At 42.2% G+C, this 26113-nt stretch overlaps 1 protein-coding gene across 1 annotated transcript in view; it reads left to right on the top strand.

Annotated features, from left to right (window-relative positions):
- The first annotated feature begins 14070 nt into the window (after positions 1 to 14070).
- The window catches only part of Psme4 (proteasome activator subunit 4), a 105594-nt gene continuing 93551 nt past the window's right edge, over positions 14071 to 26113 (top strand). The window contains exon 1 of the mRNA XM_051170250.1: positions 14071 to 14312. Within this exon, the coding sequence (XP_051026207.1) occupies positions 14071 to 14312 (242 nt within the window). The remainder of the gene's footprint in view (positions 14313 to 26113) is intronic.

Here is a 26113-nt window from a genome sequence, read left to right as displayed (position 1 = left end):
TCTACCAGTCTCTGGCTCCCAAGGGTTGGCATGAGAGCCGTGGGCCGCCACAAGCTCTAATTCAATGTTATATCTTGCTGTCTGCTTTGGTTGAGTGAAAAATAATCTGAAGTTAGTTCAAGGTCATCATCCCTCCCTCATCCTTTGACCTTGTGTCAGAAAGTGTGGGTGAGGCCACTCACAGCCTGACTGAACTTCTTATCTCTTTTTTTTTTTTTTTTTTTTTTTTTTGAACTTCTTATCTCTTAACTACCTTCCAGTGAAAGCTTAGTTTCTCCTTGGAGGTGGAGAGACCTCCATAGCTTATGTGAAGTCTTCTGGCAACACCAGGAGAATTGTTCCTCAGAACTGATATCCTTATGGTTTTGTTATTCTTTAATCCTCTTTTCCTATTATTTCAGTTAGTCGGGTTATAAGGGATATATGCTCAGTTAATATGTTTGTAATAAAATATATTGGTTAAGAAAACTGAACCTACAGTATTGTATCCTGAAAGTATGTTAAGCAGATAAGAGGAATACGATTATGCATTTTTCCATTAAAATGGTAACAAAATTATTAGTAAGAGTACACATTACTAAATTATAAATATGAAAATTAACTAGAAACAATTTTTACATTAATTAGTTTTAATCAGTTTGAGGAACTTTGCAGAGACCAGTAGAAACAGGGTAAATGTTTAGAAGCTTTACAAAGGGGGGGGGCCTTCAGATCCTGAACTGTTTTATTGAAGGCTCTTTTTAGAAGAAAAAGTGGGGAAGAGCCTGGAACTCATTGGCACAGGAGACAACTTCCTGAACAGAAATCCAATAGCCCAGGCTCTAAGGTCGACAATTAATAAATGGGACCTCATGAGGCTGAGAAGCTTCTGTAAGGCAAAAGACACTGTCAAGAGAACAAAGCAACAGCCTACAGACTGGGAAAAGATCTTCACCAACCCTATATCTGACAAAGGTCTAATATCCAAAATATATAAAAAAAACTCAAGAAATTAACCACCAAAACCCAATAACCCAAATACGAAATGGGGCTCTGAACTGCACAGATAATTCTCAACAGAAGAATATCGAATGGCTGAGAAACACGTAAAGAAATGCTCAACATCCTTAGTTATCAGAGTGGCACTCAGAGAAAGAATAAGCAGGCTACTAAGATGAGACTTGATAGCTTATGACCATATAGTGGAGCAGGAGGTCCCCATCAGTCACAGACATAGGAGAGGGGAATAGGGTGAAAGGGGAGGGAGGGAGAAACGGGAGGATACAAGGGATGGGAGAAAAAATTAGATGTAACAATAAATTAATTTTTTAAAAAAAGATAGGGTTTGGTTAGGGTTGGAGTTAGGCTCAGGGTCAGTGTTAGGGCTATTGTTAAGGTTTTGTTTCTAATAAAAGTGAACACATAAAACACGTTAGTCAGCCGGGCATGGTGGCGCATGCCTTTAATCCCAGCACTCGGGAGGCAGAGGCAGGCAGATTGCTGTGAGTTTGAGGCCAGCCTGGTCTACAGAGTGAGTCCAGGATAGCCAAGGCTACACAGAGAAACCCTGTCTCAAAAAAAGAAAAAGCATGTTAGTAAGTTGCTTTCTAGTTTGAAAACTTGTACAAACACTCATTTCTGAAAGCACAGTACTTGTACAGATGAGTTTGTTTTGGGAAGAAACACTGTAACACATCTGTCTTGAAGCAAAGTAACCATGTCTAAGGAAAACTGAATACACTAAAAAAAACACATGTGTAAGCTTTTCTCACTAAATCTAAGCTTGTTTCTCTTAGAAAAGTGTGAGAAACATTGATTTCACTAAGCACAGTCACTTACTCAGAACCTGTACAACTTCATTGCTTGGCAAAATATGTGCACTCTATAACATAATTCCCTAGGAAAGAAATCTGTTTCTAGTGAAAATGATCACATGCAACACTCACATTTACTAAGTTGCTTCTTTAGTTTGAAAAATTGTATACCAAGAAGAGACTTGATACCCTATGAGCATGTACAGGGGGAGGAGGTCACCCTCAGTCACAGTCATAGGGGAGGGGAGTAAGGGGAAAATGGGAGCGAGGGAGGGAGAAATGGGATTGAGGGATGAGATTACAATTGAGATGTAATATGAATAAGTTAATAAAATATATTTTAAAAAAAGAAAAAGAAAAATTGTGGAAATACTCTTTTCTGAAAGTACAGTACTTGTTAGGGTTTGGGTTGAGGTTAGTATTAGGGTCATGGTCAGGGTCAGGGTTAGGGTTTGGGTTGAGGTTAGGGTTAGGGTCAGGGCCAGGGTCAGGGTCAGCGATAGGGTTAAGGTTTGGGTTGGGGTCGGGGTCAGGGTCAGGGTTAGGGTTAGGGTTTAGGTTGGGATCAGGGTAAGGGTTAGGGTTAGGGTTTGGGTTAGGGTCTGGTTCAGGGTTAGATTAAGGGTTATGGTTAGGATTATTCTCAGTATTAGAATCTGGTTAGGGTTAGGGATATAGGTTTCGTTTCCAAGGAAAGTGAACACATGCATCATTCATTACTAACATTAGTAAGTTGATTTTTAGTTTGAAAACTTGTAGAATCACTCATTTCTGTACAAATTTGTCTTTTTTTTTTTTTTTTTGGTTTTTTAGAGACAGGGTTTCTCTGTGTAGCCTTGGCTGTCCTGGACTCACTTTGTAGACCAGGCTGGCCTCACAGCGATCCGCCTGCCTCTGCCTCCCGAGTGCTGGGATTAAAGGCGTGCGCCACCACACCCGGCTCTCTACAAATTTGTTTGTGTCAGGAAGAAACACACTGTAATGCACCTTTCTTTCTTTTTATTTTTCTTTCTTTTTTTTCTTTTTTTTTTTTTTGTTTTTTGTTTTTTTTGTTTTTTGTTTTTTGTTTTTTTCAAGACAGGGTTTCCCTGTGTAGCTTTGGCTGTCCTGGACTCACTTTGTAGACCACGCTGGCCTTGAACTCACCGCAATCCTCTTGCCTCTGCATTCCAAGTGCTGGGATTAAAGGTGTGTGCCACCGCCGCCTGGCCTAACACATCTTTCTTAAAGCAAAAAAGCGTTTCTAACGAAAACTGAATACATGAAACAAACACATCTGTAAGCTTCTCTTTCACTAAATCTTACTTTGTTTCACTGTGAAAACTGTGTGAAATGTTGATTTCACTAAGCACAGTCACCTACTCAGAACCTGGACAATGGCATTGGTTGGCAAAAGCTGTGCACTCTAAGACATCACTCCTTAAAAAAGCCATTTCTGACGAAAGTGAACACATGCAAAACTAACATTAGTAAGTTGCTTCTTTCGTCTGAAAACTTCTAGAAACACTCATTTCTGAAAGTCCACTTGTGATTAGGGTCAGGGTCAGAGTTAAGGTTAGGGTTAGGGTTTGTGTTATGGTCAGTGTGAGGGTTAGGATTGGGGTTAGGGTTAAGGTTGGGGTTACTTACTCAGAACCTGTACAACTGCATTTCTTGGCAAAAATTGTGCACTCTAAGACATCATTCCTTAGGAAATAAACCCGTTTCTAAGGAAAGTGAACACATACAACACTCATGTTAGTAGGTTACTTCTTTAGTTTGAAACTTGTAGAAACACTCATTTCTGAAAACACAGTACTTGTTAGGTTAGGGTTAGGGTCAGGTTCAGGGTTAGGGTTAGGCTTAAGGTTAGGGTTATAGAGAGGGTTAGAGTTGGATTTAGGGCTAGGCTTAGGGTTAGAGTTAGAGTTAGGGTTAGGGTTATGGTGAGGGTTAGAGTTTGGGTTAGTGTTAGGCTTAGGGTTATCTTAGGTTAGGGTTATGGTGAGGGTTAGAATTGGGGTTAGGGTTAGGGTTATGGATAGGGCCACTTTCAGGGTTAGGTTTAGGGTTAGGGATAGGGTTTAAGTTAGGGTGAGGTTCAAGGTCAGGGTTAGGGTTATGGTGGGACTAGGGTTAGGGTTAGGGCTTCATATCTAATGAACGTGAACACATGCAACACTCATGTTAGTAAGTTGCTCTTTAGTTTGAAAACTTGTAGAAACACCCATTTTTGAAAGCACAGTCCTTGTACAAATATCTTTGTTTTGGGAAGAAACACACTGTAACACATTTTTCTTAAAGCAAAGTAACATTGATTTCGCTAAGCACAACGAACTACTCAGTACCTGTACAACCATGTTGTTCGGCAAAAGTTATGTACTCTATTATATCAATCCTTTTTTTTTTTTAATTCTTTTTTTGTTTTGTTTTGTTTTTTGTTTTTTCAAGACAGGGTTTCCCTGTGTAGCCTTGGCTGTCCTGGACTCACTTTGTAGACCAGGCTGGCCTCAAACTCACAGAGATCAGCCGGCCTCTGCCTTCTGAGTGCTGGGATTAAAGGCGTACACCACCAACGCCCGGCTGACATCATTCCTTTGGGGAAAAAAACCATTTCTAATGAAAGTGAACACATGCAACACTCACATTGGTAATTTGCATCTTTAGTTTGAAAACTTGTAGAAACACTCATTTCTGAAAGTAAAGTTTTTGTTAGGGTTTGGGTTAGGCTTAGGGTCCGGGTTAGAATTAGGGTTAAGGTTTAGGGTTAGGGTTATGGTCAGGGTTAGTGTCCAGATGTGGGTTAGTGTTAGATTTCAGGAAGAAACACACAGAAACGCATCTTTCTTAAAGCAAAGTAACCGTGTATATGGAAAACTGATTCACTAAACAAATACATGTGTAAGCTTCTCTCACTAAATCTAAGCTTGTTTCGCCTAGAAAAATCTGAGAAACATTGATTTCACTAAACACAATCACTTACTCTGAACCTATACAACTGTACTCATTGGCAAAAGCCGTATACTCTTAGACATCATTCCTCCAGGAAAAAAAATCTGTTTCTAATGAAAGTGAACACATGCAACACTCACGTCAGTAAGCTGCCTTAAAAAAAATTTATTTATTATTTATACAGTTGTCTGCCTACATACCAGAAGAGGGCTCCAGATCTCATTATAGATGGTTGTGAGCCACCATGTGGTTGCTGGGAATTGAACTCAGGACCTTTGAAGGAACAGACAGTGCTCTTAACCCCTTAGCCATCTCTCCAGCCCCAATAAGTTGCTTTTAAGTTTGCAAACTTATAGAAACACTCTTTTTTTCCCCTGATACATGGTTTCTCTGTGTAGCCTTGGTTATCCTGGACTTGCTTTGTAGACCAGGCTGGCCTCAAACTCACATTGATATAGCTGCCTCTGCCTCCCAAGTGCTGGGATTAAAGGCATGCACCACCACGCCAGGCTTGAAACACTCATTTTTGAAAGCACAGTTCTTCTTAGGGTTAGGGTTACAGTTAGAGTTAGGGTCAGAGTCAGGGTTAGGGTTAGGGTTAGGGATAGGGATAGGGATAGGGATAGGGATATGGTTAGCATCAGTGTCACCCTTAGGGTTAGGGTTAGGGTCCCTGTTAGGGTTAAGGTTAGATTTCTTTTCTTTTTTTGGGTTTGTTTTTGTTTTTTTGAGACAGGGTTTCTCTGTGTAGTCTTTGCTGTCCTGGACTCACTTTGTAGACCAGGCTGGCCTTGAACTCACTGTGATCCACCTGCCTCTGCCTTCCTAGTGCTGGGATTAAAGGTGTGCGCCACCACAGCTCGGGTGAACACATGTACCTCTCACGTTAGTATGTTGCTTTTTAGTTTGAAAACTTGTAGAAACATGCATTTTTGAAAGCACAGTACTTGGACAAATTTGTTTGTTTCAGGAAGAAACACACAGGAACACATCTTTCTTAAAGAAAAGTAACCATGCCTAAGGAAAACTGAATGTACTAAACAAACACATGTATAAGCTTCTCTCACTAAATCTAAGCTTGTTTCTCCTAGAAAAGTTTGAGAAACGTTGATTTCACTTAGCACAATCACTTACTCAGAACCTCTACAACTGCATTGGTTAGCAAAAGCTGTGGACTCTAAGACATCATTTCTCAGGAAAACAACCCGTTTCTAATGAAAGTAAACTCATGCAACACTCATGTAAATAAGTCACTTCTTGGGCTGGAGAGATGGCTCAGAGGTTAAGGGCACTGACTGCTCCTCCAGAGGTCCTGAGTTCAATTTCCAGCAACCACGTGGTGGCTCACAGCCATCTGTAATGTGATTGGGTGCCATCTTCTGGCCTGCGGTGTACATGCAGGCAGAGTACTGAATACATAACAAATAAATAAATTTAAAATAAGTTGCTTCTTTAGTTTGAAAACTTGTTGAAAGACTTATTTTTGAAAGTACTTTACTTGCTAGGGTGAGGGATAGAGTTAGGGTTGGGGCTAGGCTCAGGGTCTTTGTTAGGGTTACGGTTATGATGAAGGTTTTGTTTTGAATGAAAGTGAACACATGCGACACTCCCATTAGTAAGTTGCTGTTTAGTTTGAAAACTTGTAGAAACACTCATTTCTGAAAGCACAGTACTTGTACAAATGCATTTGTTTCAGGAAGAAAAACACTGTAATGCTTCTGTCTTAAAGAAAAGTAGCCATGTCTAAGGAAAACTGAATACACTAAAAAAAAATGTGTAAGCTTTTTCTCACTAAATCTAAGCTTGTTTCACCTAGAAAAGTGTGAGGAACATTGATTTTACTAAGCACAGTCACTCACAACTTGTACAACTGCTTTGATTGGCAAAAGTTGTACACTCTAAGGCATCAATCTCTAGGTTACAAACCTGTTTCTAACGAAAGTGAACACAAGCAACATTCATGTCAGTAAGTTGCTTCTTTAGTTTGAAAACTTGTAGAAACACTCATTTCTGAAAGCACAGTACTTGTACAAACATGTTTCTTTAAGAAAGAAACACCATGTAATGCTTCGGTATTAAAGCAAAGAAACTATTCCTAAAGAAAACTGAATACATTAATCAAACACATGTGTAAACTTCTCTCACTAAATATAAGCTTGTTTTTCTGAGAAAAGTGTGAGAAATGTTGATTTCACTAAGCACGGTCACTTACTCAGAACCTGTACAACTGTGTTGGTTGGCAAAAGCTGTGCACTCTAAGACATCATTCCTTAGGAAAAATACCTGTCTCTAAAAAAAAGTGAACATACACAACACTCATGTTTGTTTATTTAGTATGAAAACTTGTAGAAACACTCATTTCTGAAAGCACAATTCTTGTTAGGCTTAGGGTTAGGGTTTGGGTTAGGGTTAGAGTTAGGGTTAGGGTTAGGGTCAGGGTCAGGGTCAGGGTCAGGGTCAGGGTCAGGGTTAGGGTTAGGATTAGGGTTAGGGTTAGGGTCAGGGTTAGGGTCAGTGTAGTGTTAGGGTCAATGTTAGGGTCCAGGTTAGGGTTTCGTTTCTAATGAAAATGAACACATGCAACACTCACATTAGTAAGTTCCATTTTAGTTTGAAAAGTTGTAGAAACATTCATTTTTGAAAGCACAGTCATTGTACAAATGTTTGTTTCAGGGAGATACACACTGTAATGCATCTTTCTTAAAGCAAATAACTGTTTCTAAGGAAAACTGAATACACTAAACAAACACATGTGTAAGCTTCTCTCACTAAATCTAAGCTTTACACTCTAAGACACCATTCTTTTGGGGAAAATCCCCTTTCTAATGAAAGTGAACACATACAACATATATTTGTAAGTTGCTTCTTTTGTTTGAAAGCTTGTAGAAACACTCATTTCTGAAAGCACGGTACTTGTACAAATGTGTTTGTTTCAGTAATAAACACACTGTAAAGCATCTTTCTTAAAGCAAAGTCACCGTTTCTAAGGAAAACATTGTGTTTGGGTCAGGGCTAGAGTTAGGGTTAGGGTTAGGGGTTCATTTCTAATGAAAGTGAACACATGCAACACCAAAGCTAGTAAGTTCCACTTTAGTTTGAAAAGTTGTAAAAACACTCATTTTTGGAAGCACAGTCATTGTACAAATGTGTTTGTTTCAGGAAGAAACACACTGTAAAGCATATTTCTTAAAGCAAAGTCACCGTTTCTAAGGAAAACACTGGGTATTGTCCTAGTGTCTCTATTCCTTTGAGGCAGGGTCTCTCACTGAACCTGGGGCTCACTGGAAGTCAGAAATCCCTAACAACTCCTTAAAGCTGGGGTTACAGGTGTGCACAGTGTGTACAGCTTGTTTTATGGGTTACAGGTGTGCACAGTGTGTCTAGCTTGTTATATGGGTTACAGGTGTGCACAGTGTGTCCAGTTTGTTGTATGGGTTACAGGTGTGCACAGTGTGTCCAGCTTGTTGTATGGGTTACAGGTGTGCACAGTGTGTCCAGCTTGTTATATGGGTTACAGGTGTGCACAGTGTGTCCAGCTTGTTGTATGGGTTACAGGTGTGCACAGTGTGTCCAGCTTGTTGTGTGGGTTACAGGTGTGCACAGTGTGTCCAGCTTGTTGTATGGGTTACAGGTGTGTACAGTGTGTCCAGCTTGTTGTATGGGTTACAGGTGTGCACAGTGTGTCCAGCTTGTTGTAGAGGTACTCAGATCCAAATTCTTGCCATCATGATTGTGCAACAAGCATCTATTGCCAAGCTTTGTGTCCATGGTCACTATTTACCACTTTCTTGTACTATATTATATCTAAAGTGGAAAATCTGTAACTCCTTGTCTTTCTCCTCAATGTAGCCACACTGAATATATTTCCTCTTTTATGTTTTTAACTTATTTTGACTCTTTGGTTTACTGAGGGTGGCTGAATCTGGCTTGCTGGAGCACAGGCTGTGGCCCTAAGGCCTATAATTAGTCCAACTCTGAGGTTCTGGGCTCAGGGTAGGTTTACATAGGAGATGAGATAAATATAACTGAGCAGTTTAGACAAGGCCTGGCCTTGCCTTTCACTATCGCAGCCTGAGTTTTCTGCCAGCACGCTGACAAGTTGTACATATCCAGGAGACAAGCTCCTCTTCTGGCAGCCCCAAGGGCTTTTTCTAACAAGAGACTCCTGGTAAATTTTAATTTCTTGGGGCCAAATACTTCCATCATTTGAGAGTTAAAAAAAGGACTCAAGTGTGTTTTTATTCCTTCTAGGTAGGCCAAGTGCTGCCTGAGCATGCCTCTAGTCCTCTACCCCATGCTGAAGTAGGGATATTGACATGAGTTCAAGATCAAGTTCTGAATAGCTTTGTTTTGTTTTGGTTTTGGTTTTATTTGGCTTCTCTATGTTACCTTGGCTGTCCTGGACTCATTCTGTAGGCTCGGCTGGCCTGGAACTAACAGAGGTGTAAAAAGGTTACATATTGCTTTTGCTAAAGATTCACCAGGACCAAGTAAACCACTCAACTTCAAGGTTGAGGAGAGTTAAAATGTTGCAAGCTAGAGCCAAATTACTTTGGGCTATTGATAGTCCATTGATCACACCTGTGTCCGACTTAACTCCCAAGTGATTATTTTAACCTCATACTTGTTAGCGAACCAGCAGCCTTCACCAGTGCAAGGCTAATGACATTATCTGGTAGCATCTGAAATGCAAGAGCCACTTTCCTTGCTTTGCTGTCACACACACTAGTTACCAATGTTTTGATAAACAATTTGGTTTATAATTTCCTTTGTTCTATAACTAATAAAAATCTCATGTAGCCAATTAATTCCATAGTGGAAGAGGGGTAAAACTGATTCTGTGATCCCAGGCCATGATCATGCATGGTCAGCTCCAAAATATCACTCAGTTCCCTTTAATGTGAGAACAGTTTTGGCATTGCCATATATATGTATATACACACATGCACATAATGTATATACACATATAACTACGTATATACATATACATACATACATACATACATATATATAAAATCAGGAAGTTTCAGCTGTTTCTGTGCCTTGATTGGGAGCCAGGTAAAGTAGATTTTGCTAGCAGGGCCTACTGTTTCTACAGGTGGAGCAGAAAGGTCAGGCTAGGGCTCAGCAATTTTCTGTGGCTTGGATCTATCTTCCAATATAGCTTGACTCCATTCCTCATGACTTGAGGCTGTTACTCACAAACAAAACACACACACACACACACGCACGCGCACACACACACTTTGTAAAGCCAGTGCATTTTCTAGCTCTCAAGCTGCCTTGAGGACTTGTAATAAGAAGCCAGAGTGAAGCCGGGCAATGGTGGCGCACGCCTTTAATCCCAGCACTCGGGAGGCAGAGGCAGGCGGATCGCTGTGAGTTCGAGGCCAGCCTGGTCTACAAAGTGAGTCCAGGATGGCCAAGGCTACACAGAGAAACCCTGTCTCGAAAAAACCAAAAAAAAAAAAAAAAAAAAAAAAAAAAAAAAAAAAGAAGCCAGAGTGTACTCGGGAGGCAGAGGCAGACAAATTGTTGTGAGTTCAAGGCCAGCCTGGTCTACAAAGTGAGTCCAGCAGAGTCAAGGCTACACAGAGAAACCGTGTCTCAAAGAAAAGAAAAAAAGAAGAAGAAGCAGCCATCTCCAAAAGATAAAAATAGGCTGAGAAAACTTATCCCAGACTTTGTTTACTGTCTCCAATGATAAATAGACTCTGGTACTCGAAGGAGTATCTGGCCTCTCCATTTCTCACATGTAGACATTTTAATGGAATTTTAAAGTTAAAAAAAAAGAGAGAGAGTTTTTTGTTGTTGTTTGGGTTTTTTGGTTTTATTTATTTATTTATTTTTGTTTTGAGACAGGGTTTCTCTGTGTAGCCTTGGCTGTCCTGGACTTGCTTTGTAAACCAGGCTGCCTCTCTCTCCTGAGTCCTGGAATTAAGGGCCTGCATCACCACAGTCTTACTAGGTAGAACAGACAGGCCTCTGCCTCCAGAATGCAGAAATAAAAGGCATGGGCCATCACATGAGAGACAGGGGGACTGTCTCTCAAATTTTGTGAAGAATAATAGAAAGGAATGATGTATCTTTAGCTCCAATTTTTAATTTTTTTCACTTTCACTTCCAGTTCAAACGTATGCTTTGAGAGCTTTGACGAGAGAGAGAGAGAGAGAGAGAGAGAGAGAGAGAGAGAGAGAGAGAGAGAGAGCACTTTGACAAAATCATCTGGAACTTCTTCAACATCTGGAATCCAAACATTTCAATTCTGGATCCCTTGTTCAGACTAATCTTCACATTGTCTCATGGGGACCTAAGTCTATAACAACCATTTAGAAGCAGAGACAGCTTTAGCTTGGTACTTCTACCTTCATTTTGTGTCCATCATAACCACAACAATCAGGATGGAGTGTCAGGATGATGTGCTCAACCTATCTCATCCCCTTGAGGCTGAAGCATAGAGATAGGTCACTGTCCTAAACTCAGCCACTTCTGATTCCAAATCCTCACAGATGAAAACAGTTACTTAGATGGATTGGCTATACCACAGAGCAAAAACTAAATTGGTTCCCCCAGGTAATGATAGCAATTAGCGTTATCTGGAACTGGGAGGAGATGAACAGCCTAAGTCTGGGCTAGTACTGCTTAATAAAACATACTTTTTGGCCCCTGCCCTCCTACATACTTCTCCTATTTATAGCTCATGCGCAAAACAAAAAAAAAATTCTCAAAATAAAATAAATATGCTAGTAATCCAAAAGAATCTGGGAACTGAATTCCTTTTTCTTTTCTGAAATATGAATGAAATCTCTTTTCTTTAACAAAAGTAATTATTTGATCTGTATGTGGTTGTGTCTGTGTGTGGGTCCCTAAGGAGACCAGAAGAGAACATTAGATCTCCAAGAACTGGAGTTACAGATAGTTATGACTTGGGAACTGAACTCAGGTTCCCAGGAAGAGCAGTGTGTGCTCTGAATCCACTGAGCCATTGTGAGAGCTAAAGTTATGTTTTAAGTTTAAATTACAGTGTTTAAGAGATCTATAAAACGCCGGGCGGTGGTGGCACACGCCTTTAATCACAGCACTCGGGAGGCAGAGGCAGGCAGATCACTGTGAGTTTGAGGCCAGCCTGTTCTACAAAGTGAGTCTAGGACAGCCAAGGCTACAGAGAGAAACCCTGTCTTGAAAAACAAACAAACAAACAAACAAAAAAAAAAAAAAAGAGAGAGAGAGAAAGAGATCTATAAAACAAAACTGCCTCTATTCTATAAAACCCACTTGCTCAAGCTCAGATAAACTTGTAAGTCCCACTTGGCCAAGGACAGATAAACTTGTAAGTCCCACTTGGCCAAGGACAGATAACTTTCTGGGATGCTGGAGGCTGTTGGTCATGTAAGATAACAAGCTGTGGTGCTTTTGCTTCAGTAAAAAACCTTGTTTTGGGCTGGGTGTGGTGGCACACACATTTAATCCCAGCACTCGGGAGGCAGAGGCAGGTGGATCACTGTGAGTTACACACCAGCCTGGTCTACAAAGCAAGTCCAGGACAGCCAAGGCTACACAGAGAAACCCTGTCTTGGGGGGATGAGGGATGGGGGAGTTAGAGAAGCTTGGTTTCCCCAACTTCTTAAGAAGTGCTTGATCACACATGGACAGGAGGTACATAGGAAGGACATCAGGATGTACACTGGCCCCTGATTGGATGAAGATGGAAAATACATGGTCTTCTGAGTTTTGCCGTTTATAAGCACTGGACTGAGCTAATTTGAGGCCATTCTCCTGGAGTACTGGGTATGAACCTGACCAGAGTCTATCATCTTAGCCAGTAGTATATAAAGCTTGCTTGAAATTTGGCTCAAAGATTGTGGTAGTAGTCTTATTCTCACGCAGTGGGGTTAACACCATCCCTTCAGCTCCTTTGCCTTCCGCTGTCAGTCACACCTGAGTGGGTGTCAGGCCTTATATTACTGGGACTTCCAGGGCTGGGGTTTTAGTCCATTCATGTTTTTATTTTCTCCCAGTCAGTCTTTTACTCTCTCTTCACTTAGATGTCAACCATATTACATTCCAAACACTCAGATACTCTCAACTCTTTCTCTGCATTTAGAGAACTTAAGAAGATAATGTAAATAAAGCACTGCAGGGAGAAGTGCTCAACATGGTAGCCAACACCAACACAAAAACATTGCTTTTCTCATTTGTCAGACTGGAAGGCTCTCCCGCCCTCCTGTTACACGCCCCCCCCTTTCCCTATTCTATCCACTTTTTGTTTTGTTTTGTTTTTTTCTTTGAGACAGGGTTTCTTTGTGTAGTCTTGGCTGTCCTGGACTCACTCACAGCGATCTGCCTGCCTCTGCCTCCTGAATTCTGTGATTAAAGGCGTGCGCCACTATCCACAATTTTAAAATGTTTATATTTACTCACTTTCCCATTTTCCATTTGTCCTTTGCCATTGTAGTCAAATTCCACCTCTACACTCATCAAACTGTTCTTATCTGTTTTATCAATAAATTCTATAAACCTGTCTCAGGCTTTATTTCATTTGACCTGCCAGCTATCTATGATAGAATTGATCATTTCTTCCCTCTGAAATACTGCAGTTTTAGTAATGTCCATCTCCTCTCCCTAAATACTTCATATCTTTGTTTATTTTTTAAATATTTTAATTAATTAATTTTTGTTTTTTAGAGACAGGGTCTCTCTGTGTTAGCCTTGGCTGTCCTGGATTCGTTTTGTAGACCAGGCTGGCCTCGGACTCACAGTGATCCACCTGCCTCTGCCTCCTGAGTGCTGGGATTACAGGTGTTAGCCACCACACCTGGCCTTTATTTTTTTTTAATGTTTTTAAAAATTATGTGTATATGTGTGAGTCTGGGTGTGGATCTGTGAATAATCCAGAAGCCCTGGGTCCTCTGGTATCAATGTTACTAACATTTGTGAGCAGCCTGCTTGGGTACTGTGGACCAAACTAATCCTCTGCTCTCTGGGTCTCTTGTTTCTCGCAGGCAGCCTGTTATAGCGACCGCAGCTGACACCAAACTCAGAAGTCTCCCAGAAAGCCTCCCCGTCACCTCCGCGGCCCCGCCCCGCCCCGCCCCGCCCCGGAAGTGACTTGAGGCCCGTCCGGAACCTCTGGGCCCAGCGGCTGCAGCGTCACCAGACGAGCCGGAGCGGGCCCGGCAGAGCAGTCGCTGCCGCCGCCAACGAACCGGGCGCCGCGCGGGGTCCAGCAGCGCGCCGGGCAGCCGGGGGCGCCCAGCGGTCGGGCCTAGGGCGACGCGACGCGGAGGAGGCAGAGCCCGCAGCGGGGCGGGGGGCCGGGGGGCGGGTCGGGGGCGGCCCCGGGCTAATGGAGGCGCCGGAGCGGGCGGGCGGCGGGGAGCCCCCCGAGCCTGGCGGGCTGCCGGGGCTGGGCCCGCGGGCCTTCGTCCCGCAGAAGGAGATCGTGTACAACAAGCTGCTGCCCTACGCCGAGCGGCTGGACGCCGAGTCCGACTTGCAGCTGGCGCAGATCAAGAGCAACCTGGGCCGTGCCGTGCAGCTCCAGGAGCTGTGGCCGGGGGGCCTCTTCTGGACCCGGAAACTCTCCACGTAAGTGGGCTGAGGCTGTCGGCCGGCCGGTCTCTTTGTCTGCGCTGCCGCTGCTCAACTTTGTCCCGTCCAGGCGGCGATAGCCGGGTGCAGGGTGCCAGGGGCGCGGCCGAGCCGGGGAATGACCCAGCCTCCTTGCTGCTTTCTGCGGGACCTCTGGGTCCTGCCGGTCGCACCTCGCCGCCAGCGTTTTGGTCTTTTCTCTTCACCTGCCAGGTTCTGGGGAGCCGCAGGAGTCCCCGGGAATAGCGACGAGCGGTTCCCTCTGGTTCTCCTTGGAGTTCTGCTTGTCGACCTGCGGGGTATAGAGGTCCCGTCTTTGGGGAAGCAACTCCTGTCTTCGCTTCTGTGCTTCTTCTGGTTCTTTCTTCCCTGACGATCTATGCGTTTTCACTTCTCTCCCTAACCGACTCTGTTCAAGAGGTTCTGTGTGTGTGTGGTGTCTGTGTCTTTGTTTCTCGGAGGCTTCCTGGATCTAATTGAAACGATTGGCTTTTTAGCGGTCAGCGCATTCTTGGGCTGAGGTAGACGTTGATGTTGAGAATGCTGTCTTAGAATCCTCGGAAAGCGTACATTCCTGTTGTGACATTTCCTTGATCGAGACTTTTCTGATTCTAAGGCAAATAAGTGAAGAGCGCTGTTAGGTTGCCCAGGTGCTTTGTTAGCTCTCTGGATTGTGGTGTTGAGATGGTCAGATGAATGTTGAGGACCTTAACCTCAACTTTAGGTGTTCTTTTGTTTTCTGTTTACACTAGCTGCAATTACAGTGTCAATGGAATTAGGGCTGGGGAAAAGTAATACTGGAGCAAAAGTTTGGAAGGTCGTTTGCACTATGTGCACCTTATCTGTGGCAGAACTTTTTATACAAGAATTTTGCTCTTTTGTTTGGTGTGCTATATATAATCCGGTAAGACTGTATAGTTCATGCATGTGTGATAACCCCCCAGTGATCACACAGGACATGTCATTTGTGTTTACCAGAATCTGCTGAGTGAACTAGGTGATGACTCAGGGTTTTATAATGCAATAGTCTGCTGTATCTTTCCACCGGATAATGCTTATGTGCTAATTATTGGGGGTGGGTTTTTATACCCTCCAACCTAGAGGGTGGAAATAGCCCTCTTTTAATTAAAATATGCAAAACTAAAACATTTAATTTGTTTTAGAGTGACCATAAAATGTCAAGGTTAACAGCTCTTTTGACTAGAGTATAAAGAAGTTTATGGTGTTAAGGAGTCATAAAAGTAGAGAGAAATGTAATAAAAGAAAAGTCACTTTTTACGTGGTTAAAATTCAAATGCTTCTCTCTGTGTTCCCCTTAGGTGTTTATGTAACTGGGGCACAGTGAAAATAAAGTTTGTTAGATAGATTTGCTTTCAGGGTGTATAAGCAATTTTTATTTGGTGTACAATATATTTATATGCCAATGTGTGAAGACATCCAGTTTGTCTTTATGAACATAGTAATTTTTTTCCAATTTCTGATTAATGAGTTTGATAAATTAGCACTAAGTTTTGTTGCCGTTTTGGCTTACTTAAGTAAACGTATTACCAAGGAAGGGCTAGAATTAGAGATACAATGCTTGTTGTACAGGGCAGTGTTGCTGTCTAGATGGCTTAATGCTGATGATTCTCTTATGTTAATAATCAACAAGAAGTTCTGTCAGGTAGAATTTAATTTTGGAATAGTGAGTAAATGCTGAAAACTCATTCTTGGAATTGCGTTGCTGTGTGACATTTTGAATTTGATAAGACATACTGTGTTCTTGGGGTGTGTTTTCCTCTCTCAGGCATATTAAGGTGACTTGCTTATTTATAGTTGTCCTTGTTCCCTCCCCCTTTAAAAGTTGCTTAACATCTACATAATCCTCAAGTGATCATGTTTAGTATGTCCTAGAAGAAATGTAGTAATAGAAGATTTCATTTTTCCTCCAACTCTGGTGGAAAAGTTACTTAATCATGTCTTTCTGTTCTTGTGAATGAAATGAGTGTTAGGTTAAATAATTCCTGGGAACTATTTTTGATCTGATATTCTGTTATTTCAGTATTTATTAAACATTAAAAATTTTGGTCTTCAGCCGGGCATGGTGGCGCACGCCTTTGATCCCAGCACTTGGGAGGCAGAGGCAGGCGGATCGCTGTGAGTTCGAGGCCAGCCTGGTCTACAAAGTGAGTCCAGGATGGCCAAGGCTACACAGAGAAACCCTGTCTTGAAAAACCAAAGATAAATAAATAAACAAATAAATAAATAAATAAATTTGGGCTTCATATAATAAATGAGTTACAACAACCTCCCCCCTTCCACTCCAGGATCCTAGGTAGGCCAGGCTAGCCTGGAACTATATGTAGTAAGACTTTCATCTATCCGTTTGCACCACCAAGTGGTGGAATTACAGGCATCATGAGACACCATGTCTAGCTCAAAACACTCATTTTTGAAAGCACAGTTCTTGTTAGGGTTAAGGTTAGGGATATGGTTAGCATCAGGGTCACCCTTAGGGTTAGGGTCAGGGTTAGGGTCCCTGTTAGGGTTAGGGTTAGATTCCTTTTCTTTTTTGTTTTTGTTTGTTTGTTTTTGTTTTTAAAATATATTTTATTAATTTATTCATATTACATCTCAATTGTTATCCCATCCCTTGTATCCTCCCATCCCTCCCTCCCTCCCATTTTCCCCTTACTCCCCTCCCCTATGACTGTGACTGAGGGGGATGTTTGGTTTTGTTTGGTTTTTTTGAGACAGGGTTTCTCTGTGTAGCCTTGGCTGACTTAGACTCACATTGTAGACCAGACTGAACTTGAACTCACAGTGATCCTCCTGCCTCTGCCTCCCAAGTGCTGGGATTAAAGGCATGCACCACCACACCTGGCTGAAGTACATATTCTTAAATTGTAGTGACTCCTCTTGTTAGTGCAAAACAAAATTTAGCCATGTTTTCCTCATTGAAAGTCATCTAGTGCCTTATTTTGTACTAAAAGCAAGGTACATAGTAATGAAAGCAACAGAAAGCAAACAAGAGTAGCAACAAAAAAGCCCCCTGTATTAGTTTAGCCCCCACTGGAATGTTAAAAGGAGCACATAGCATACAGATTCCTTTTTGGAGTCGGGTTGGCTATTTACATATTTGATGTATGTTCAGTCTTTCTCTTTTGATCCCTCTTTATACTTTTCTGTGCATATCTTCCCCTCTTCTACTTTGGGGTTTATTTTTACTTCTGCAGCCCTCTACCCTCAGCTTTAGGAGTGGTACTCTTAATATTAGTCTTTTGTTCTTTGTAACCTAAGCATTAGCAAAGCTAAGGAATTCTTTTTCTTTTTCTTTCTTTTTTTGAGATAGGGTTTCTCTGTGTAGCCCTGGCTGCTCTGGACTCGCTTTGTAGACCAAGGCTGGCCTCGAACTCACAGTGATCCACCTGCCTCCCACCATGCCTGGCTCAGTTATATTTTTCTTATTTCTCCACAGAAATGGCTTAGAATGGAATTGATATTTTTTTTGGAAGATTGCTTTTTTAAAAAAAAATTTTTTTTTTTATTTTATCTGCATTAGTGTTTTTCCTACATCTTTGTTTATGTGATGGTGTCAAATCCCCTGGAATTGGAGTTACAGACAGTTGTGAGCTGTCATGTGGTTCTGGGAATTGAACCCTGGACCTCTGAAAAAGCAGGCAGTGCTCTTAATCACTGAGCCATCTTTTAGAGGATTCTTAGAGAGTGAATGGATTAATTTACTTTTGCAATGAGTAAATGGGGCCTAGCCTTGAGCATGATAGGCAAGTGTCACTGAGTTACTCCTCCAAACCTCCGTGTAGTGAAAGTATAGTAAAGCTTTTGTGTCTAGCTTTGAGTGAAATGCTTTGACAAAGCTTTTGCTATGTTTGGGTCAATCAGTAGAGGCTGAGAAATTGTTTTGAGACTGTTTGAACCTTGAAGATAATTTCTCTATGAAGAGTCTGCATTTGGTGCTATGTGAGAGCTTGCAGCTGCACCAACCTTTGGTCCGAAGATACTTCTAGCAAACCTGGCTAGCCGTGATTAAAGGAGACTGAGATTTGTGTGGGTTGTCTGCTCTCACAGGCAGCAAGGGCAAGATAACTTTAGTGGTTGGAACCTTTCCCAGCCCCAGTTAACCTTGTATAGTGTTTGAATAAAGTAACTAGAGTGAGGTAGCTGGGTATCAGTCTTTTCTGAAAAGGCTAAACCCTCTGCTCCTTTGGAAAATGAAGGCTTACCGTCTTGGTGAGCTTCTTTCTCTACTGTGCTAAGACCAACATCAATCAGTATCTCTGAAAGAGTTTCCTATAGTTTGTGTTCTGAAGGCAAGTGGAATACTACCAGAGGCACCAGCAAGTAAAAAAAAAAAAAAAAAAAAAAAAAAAGACAACTTGTTAGCATGTAACAAACAGATGGAGTCCCCAATCTATGTAACCAGAAGAAAAGTTACCCTGTAACAGAACTCTAGCAAGGTTTAGAAGTTGATAGGTACTTTTGTTTTGGTTTTGGTTTTTGCTTTTTGCTTTTTCCAGACAAGGCTTCTCTGTGTAACAGCCCTGGCTATCCTAGAATTCTCTTTGTAGATCAGGCTGGCTTCGAACTCCCAGAGATCTGCATGCCTCTGCCTCCTGAGTGCTGGGATTAAATGTGTGCGCTACCACACCTGGTATTTGTTTTGTTTTTGATGCATAATCTCAACCTTTAGCCCTCAGCCCACCCTTTAACAGCTGTCCTCCTGCCTCAGCCTCCTGAGGGCTGAGGTTTATAGTCGTGAACCACCCCACAGAACTTTGCTGTTTGGGCTGTTTGGGATGGCATCCAGGGCTTTGTGTGCTTGGAAGTGCTTGCCTCTGTTATAATCTGTACCTTCAGCCCAAGAACAATTTTAAGGCCTTTATACTTAAAAAAATAATCTTATTTATTTAAATTTTTTTAACATTTTTTATTTTTGTATTTTTCTCCCTCCACTACTCCATGTGTATGTTGCGGTGAGGGTGGCCAGTAGTGGTCAAAGGCCAATTTTGAGCTCCACTATATGAGCTCCAAAGATCAAACTCAGCCATCAGGCTTGGTGTCCCAGCTCCTTCATCTGCTGAGCTATCTCCCTGGCCCACTTCTTTTCTACTTTGCTAGTTGCAAACTTTTATTTACATATTCGTTACAACATGTACTTTCCAAATAATAAATCAGGACGACAAGATGAGGAAATAATCAAGACACATTTCTTAGTAAATAAAGATGGACTGTTCATGACTTTTAGTTTTATACGTATATGTATTGGATTGTGACACATTTGTTATTGTGGAAGAGTTGGCCCAGCCCCTCACTGGTGCAACACTTGGGAGAGTGGGCCCCAGTGCCTTGACTGGGCAGCACCGTGGAGCTGGCTCTGGAGGCGTGGGTGTGGGTGAGCCAGCCCTGAGGGCAGGAGAGGAGAGCTGACCCTGCTTCCAGCAGAAGGCAGTATTAGGTGGCCTAGCTGGAGCAGTGCTAGAGAGAGAGTTCACTCTGGTGGTGCAGATAAGGGAGAGGCAGCGGGCTGTCTAGCTTAGCTACCACCCAGGCCCACATCTGGGGCTCTGAATTGGCCCACCCCAAGATCTGTATCATCTGCAAATGGTTTAGATGTGTGAAAGGGCCAGTCCTGCTGTCCCAAAGCTGCAGGATCTCCATGACACAGGGCAACAACAATAAATGGGAGGAGTCCCCATGAGGATCCAATATTGATGATGTCTTAGAAGCCATAGATCTCAAACTAGACCAACAACTCATGAAAATGAGCATTTGCAAGTGAAGATGTGTAGACAGAGGTCTGTGACATACTACAGCTTCCACAATGAGATGTTTTCTATGCTTTGGGTTTTTGTTTGTTTGTTTCATGGGGGCAAGTTACAAGGGCAGAGAGTGGATTTGAGAAGACAGGATAATGAGTAGCAGGACTGTGGTGCATGATGTGAAAAATCACAAAAAATAAAAGTTAGGAAAAAATAAATCAGGCATGGTGGCACACACCTTTAATCTCAGCACTTGGGAGGCAAAGGCAGCTGAGTTGAAGGCCAGCCTGGTCTATAGGAGTGAGTTCCAGGACAGCTAAGGCTACACAGAGAAACTGTGTCTCCAAAGAGAGAGGGAATGAGAAAGAACTAGAAACAAGTTCTCTGGGTTCAGGTAGTTTTGAGACTAGGTTGGGCCATACAGCAACTCCTAGGCCAGCCTGGCCTATGGAACTGAGGAATTACAATCATTAGGGACTGACAAAAATGAATAGTAAGCTCAACTTCCAAAGCACACAAGCAAATATGGCCTGTAAGTCAGGCTTAGGGTCCAGAACTGCCACAGCACATGGAACCGAAGCCCTTCTTCCTTGATGATGCTGTGCACATCAGTTTACAGTTTCTACTGGCTTCTTTTAGTGCTGGGAGTGCCTCAAGTCTTCCTCCAGCACAGGAGTGATGGGGCAGGTGCTGCCTCAGATCTGTAGACATAATTAATGCCAGCTGATAAGGCACCAGACAGTCCCAGCTCATAGTCCTTTTGCTGTTGGAAGTAGGTAAAAACAGCTCAAAGCTACTGGCATGACATTCTGTCTTTTTTTTTTTTTTTTTTTCTCTTCTCTTCTCATAGTCAGCAATTACTGATTACAAGAATACAAGAAATAAAAATAGTTACAACAATGTGATATATGTAACATGGAGGGTCTTTTTGTTTTGTTTTGTTTTTTGTTTTTTCAAGACAGGGTCTCTCTGTGTATCCTTGCCTGTCCTGGACTCACTTTGTAGACCAGGCTGGCCTCGAACTCACAGAGATCCACCTGCCTCTGCCCCCCAAGTTCTGTCCTTTAATTCTTATAAACAACTCTAGGTATATAGGTGTTTTTTGTTTTTGTCCCATCTTTCCCCTGAAAGAATGAGGCTTACTGATGTTTTCTGAGGCTGTTTGGGATGCTGTAAATCCCATAAACTGGGTGACTTTAGAGCAGGTATTTATTTCCTCCTGTTCTGGAGGTCCAAGATCTTGCTGGGTGATGTCATGAATGGTTCTGGTGAGAGTTCTTGTCATCGGACCAGCTATCTGAAGCCTACATCCTCACCTGTCGGGAGGAAGAAACAAGCTCTTTTTTTTTTTTTTTTTTAATAAGAACTCTGATCCCATTATGAAGGCTTATCTTTAAGAAAAATGACCTCCCTAAAGTCTTAACCTCAGAATACCTTGGTGTTCAGGATTAGGATTTCACTGCATGTGGTGGAGGGAGGGTACAAGCAAGCATTCCTTTACAGTTGGGGGCTTTTATGTATGTGAGAATGTGGATGAAGGTATATTGACCTCTGTTTACGCACATGGAAGCCATAGGTTGATTCTGATATTTTCTTCTGTTGCTTCTCCACTGTAATTTCTAGTTGGACTTTGAGCTCACCTAGACTGTCTGGTCAGTGAATGGATCCCCAAGGTTCTGCCTGTCATCATTGCTTCCTAGTGTCAGGGTAGCAGTCAGGGGCTGTCACGATTAGTGCTCATGAGAATGTGTGTGTGTGTGTGTGTGTGTGTGTGTGTGTGTGTGTGTGTGTGTGTGCGTGTGCGCACGCGCGCCTGTGCGGAGGCCGGAAGAGGATGCCAATATGTTCTATAACTCGCTGCCTTCTTTTCTTAAAATTTCTCACTGAACCCGGAGTTAAGCTGGCAGACAGTAAGCCCCAGGGATCTTCCTGTTGTCATTCTTTATCTGTGTCCCACCCCCCAATGCTAACTGTATATGGTCATGCCCTGGTTTTTGTTTGTTTTTATGTGAATGTTAGAGATTTGAACTGATATCCTTCAACTTACTCAACAGGTACTCTTACCCACTAAGATATCTCCTCAGCTCAAACTTTCTTATTTTATTTTGGGCTCAGGGCATCACAAGGTAGTCCAGGCTAAGATTATAGGTGTGTGGCACCATGTCTGGCTAGTTATAGAAACTGTGACAGCCACATTTTCTGAAGACCACAGAAATCCTTTTTTCCCTTTTTTTCTTTTTTCTTTTGTTTTTTTTGAGACAGGGTTTCTCTGGGTAGCCTTGGCTGTCCCGGACTCACTTTGTAGACCAGCTGGCCTCGACTCACAGCAATCCGCCTGCCTCTGCCTCCCTGAGTGCTGGGATTAAAGGCGTGCACCACCATGCCCCCGGTTTGATCCTTTTATCATTAACTATATATCTATACAAAGGAAGGAAGGCCTCCTGTCTACCCTAGGAAGGCTCATGGCTAGCCTTAAGGTAGGATTTAACTAAGCAAAGTGTGTTTTGGAAAATGTCTTTTAATGTGGAGATATAGAGGTGAATGGGTAAATTGGCCATATAAATACTCAGGAACATCAAAATAAAATGGTTAACTTTTGATGCAGTATGCCCCAAGGCTGTTTGTTATGCCTGGTACATTTCTAGCACACTAGTAACACCCAATAAAACATTTCAAGAAATTGTTTTCTGTGATAACTTTGTAGAGTACTTGACCAGAATGCACAGACATTTTAGTTCTTGCTCCAGTGCCATGTAAAAAAGGCCATCATAGTACATGTCTGTAATCCCAGCATTCATCCTTGGCTAGTTGAAGAAAAGGAAGTAGTTCCTTCATTGTAGTTCAAGAGAGAAATAACTTTAAAAGAATGGTAGCATTAAGGCCAGTTCTGCTTTTGTTTTGTTTTTTGTTTTTGTTTTGAGACAGGGTTTCTCTGTTGGCTGTCCTGGACTCGCTTTGTAGACCAGGCTGGCCTCAGACTCACAGCAATCTGCCTGCCTCTGCTTCCCAAGTGCTGGGATTAAAAGTGTGCACTGCCACTGCCCGGCTGGAAGCTATCTTTTAAAATCTGTTTAAGATGGCCAAATTTTGTTGTTAGTTTGAGGGTTTTTCTTTTTTTCCAGAGGAGGTTGCCAGAGTCTTGCTATGTAGCCCAGGTTAGTCTTGAACTCACAGTTTCTTGCCTCATCTTTCTTGGTGCTAGGACTGATGAATTTAAAAGCTTGCGTCACTATGCCAGGTTTCTGTTATTATTCAGGAGCTATTGCTAGATTTGTTTGTTTTTGAGACTGTCTTAATTTTATCCGAGACTGGGCCCAGAAGTCACCATATTGCCACATAGAACTCAAACTGATGACAATTCTCCTGCCCTCACCTCTGAATCATTGGAATTAGAGGTGTAAGTCATCGTCTGCTAAGATTTCAGGTTTTTTTAAAAAAAGGTCAGTGTGTGTGTGTGTGTGTGTGTGTGTGTGTGTGTGTGTGTGTGTGTGTGTCTAGGACAACTTGTGTGAGTTTTCCTCTTCTGCTCTGTGGGTCCCAGAGGATTGAATTCAGATCCCCAGGCTTGGCAGAAAGTACCTTTACTTGATGACCCATCTTGCTGGCTCCATTGTGAATAGTTTTAGTGTTTTGCCATAACGTTGTTGTTTCCTCTTTCAAATTAAGTTCATGTTTTAATCCAATTCCTGCTTGTTTTGTTTTTTTTTTAAAGATTTATTTATTTATTTATTGTTTTTTGAGACAAGGTTTCTCTGTGTAGCCTTGGCTGTCCTGGACTTCCTTTGTAGACCAGGCTGCCCTCTGCCTCCTGAGTGCTGGGATTAAAGGCATGCACCACCACACCCAGCTAAAGATTTATTTTTTGGGCCTGGAGAGATGGCTCAGAGGTTAAGAGCACTGACTGCTCGTCCAAAGGTCATGAGTTCAATTCCCAGCAACCATATGATGGCTCAAAACCATCTATGAGATCTGGTGCCTTCTTCAGGTATGCAAGCCAGAACACTGTATACTAAATAAATAAATAAACCTTAAAAAGATTATTTTTAATTAAATGTGTTTATATAGGGTATTCATGCATATGTGCACATGCACACAGGTGCTCACAGAGAGGCCATTGGATCCCCCTGGAGCCAGAGTTAAAGGCAATTGTGAGCTGCTGGCCAAACTCAGGTCCTCTCCACAGTACTCTTGATTGGTGAGCCATTTTTCCAGCCCCAACTGGCTTTACTAAGATTTAATACTCTCAGTATTTTTGACAGACTTAAATTTAAAATGGTTCTCAAAAACAAACCTTTTAAACAGCTACATAACTCTGCTTCAGTGATCCTTCCACTAAATTTTCTTCCCTAAAGATTAACCTACACACTATTTCTTTTCTCATTTCACTTGTATCTCTTTTTGTTGCTGTGTTTATTAGATTTTAGCTTTTGAGATTTGAGATGGTTTCATGTGGACTAGTGAGGCTTCAAACTCCCTATATAGCCGAGGTTGACTTTGAATTTCTAGTCTCACTGCCTCTACTTCCTGAGTGCTGGCTTATTGATGAGTGCTGCCACATCTAGTTTTATCTTGTGCTAGGGTGGATCCCAGGCCTCAAGTATGCTACACAAGCCATCCACCAACTGAGCTCCGGTTCTAGCATATCACAACATAGATTAACGTCATTTATTCTTTACAAGGGAATCATAATATGCATTCTTGGCTGTTTGATCTTCATAGCTTATGAATGAAGAAAAAAAAAAAAAGGAAAGGAAAGGACGTGGCTGCTAGGAATGGTGGAGGAGAAAGTTTAGTATGTATAAAAGGAAGACATAGCCAGAGGCAGACACATCTGGGGGAGCCCTGGGTGGTCATGATCCTGAATCATGTGGAGAGACAGGGAGGGGAAATAAGTACAGCAGCCAGGAGGCCACAAGTACAAAAGGTACAGAAGGAGCAGGCGGCCAAAATGTCTGGATTATATAGGGAAGAGCTTCTGGGGAAAGGACACCCCAGCCCCTGAGCTGGATAGTTAAGAGGAGAGGGCAGGGTATGACTGCCATGTCCTGTAACAGGTTAGGACTGAGGAATGCTGAAAGAACCTAGAGGCCAGGTTTGCTTTGATATGTTAAAAGGCACCTTATGTGCTTGTCCTGGGTTTGAAACTGAACATCTAACAGGCTAGCCTCCGACTTATTGTGTAGCCGAGGATGATTTCGAATTCCTGATCTTTTTCATTCAACTCCACTTCTCAAGTGCTAGGGTTACACAATGCGCTATCACACGTGGTCTGTTTGGCTACTCAGCAGAATGTGAGATTTATGTATATTTTATACTTGTCTTTGTTGGCACATGTATTCATTTAATGTGGAATTGCTAGGTCATTGAACAGGCCGTTGTTTAAGGATTAAGCAGTTTTCCTAGAGTATTTCTGTAGTAGTATTTCCAGTTACTTAAACAAGTAAATGAGTAGAATTAACTTAAAAGAGAGAATGTTTATTTTAGTACGTAGATTTGTGGGTTCCAGTCCATGACTAGGTAGACCCTTGCTGGCTTCTCGGCAACCAGTGGTGATAACAAGGTAGAACTGGAAAGCCTAGAGCATAGCAAACTGTTTAAATGGCTGGTGACATCTTGCTGGGTAGGAAAAGATTATATCATCTCCTTTGAGAGAATGTTCCTAATGGCATAAAACTTTACTTAGCAGACCCTTCTGCTTAAAAATTTTCACAATATCCCAGTAATGTCAAGCTGGAGACGTAGACCTTTGAAACATGAAGGCCGTTAGGAGACATCGCATCAGTGGCTGGTGGTCTAGGCTGTTACCCAAACTGGGTGTTGTTAAGCATCTTTGTTTAGGTTGTCAGCAGGTGTGAATCTTTTGTAGCTTTTACTGTGCTTTTACTGCTTAATCGTGCTGCTGACTATCTTGTTGAGGGTAATAGATGTTAACTATCTGCTTGCTGTCATCTGAGCAGTCTCTCTTGGAAGTTACCAGCCTTTGAACTTTTGAAATTGAATTGTCGTTTTCTTAACGACTTGTAGTTTTTGTGTGTTGTC

This window comes from Acomys russatus, chromosome 28 (assembly GCF_903995435.1).
Source record: "Acomys russatus chromosome 28, mAcoRus1.1, whole genome shotgun sequence".
NCBI lineage: Eukaryota > Metazoa > Chordata > Mammalia > Rodentia > Muridae > Acomys > Acomys russatus.
This window is presented reverse-complemented; position numbering and strand designations above follow the sequence as displayed.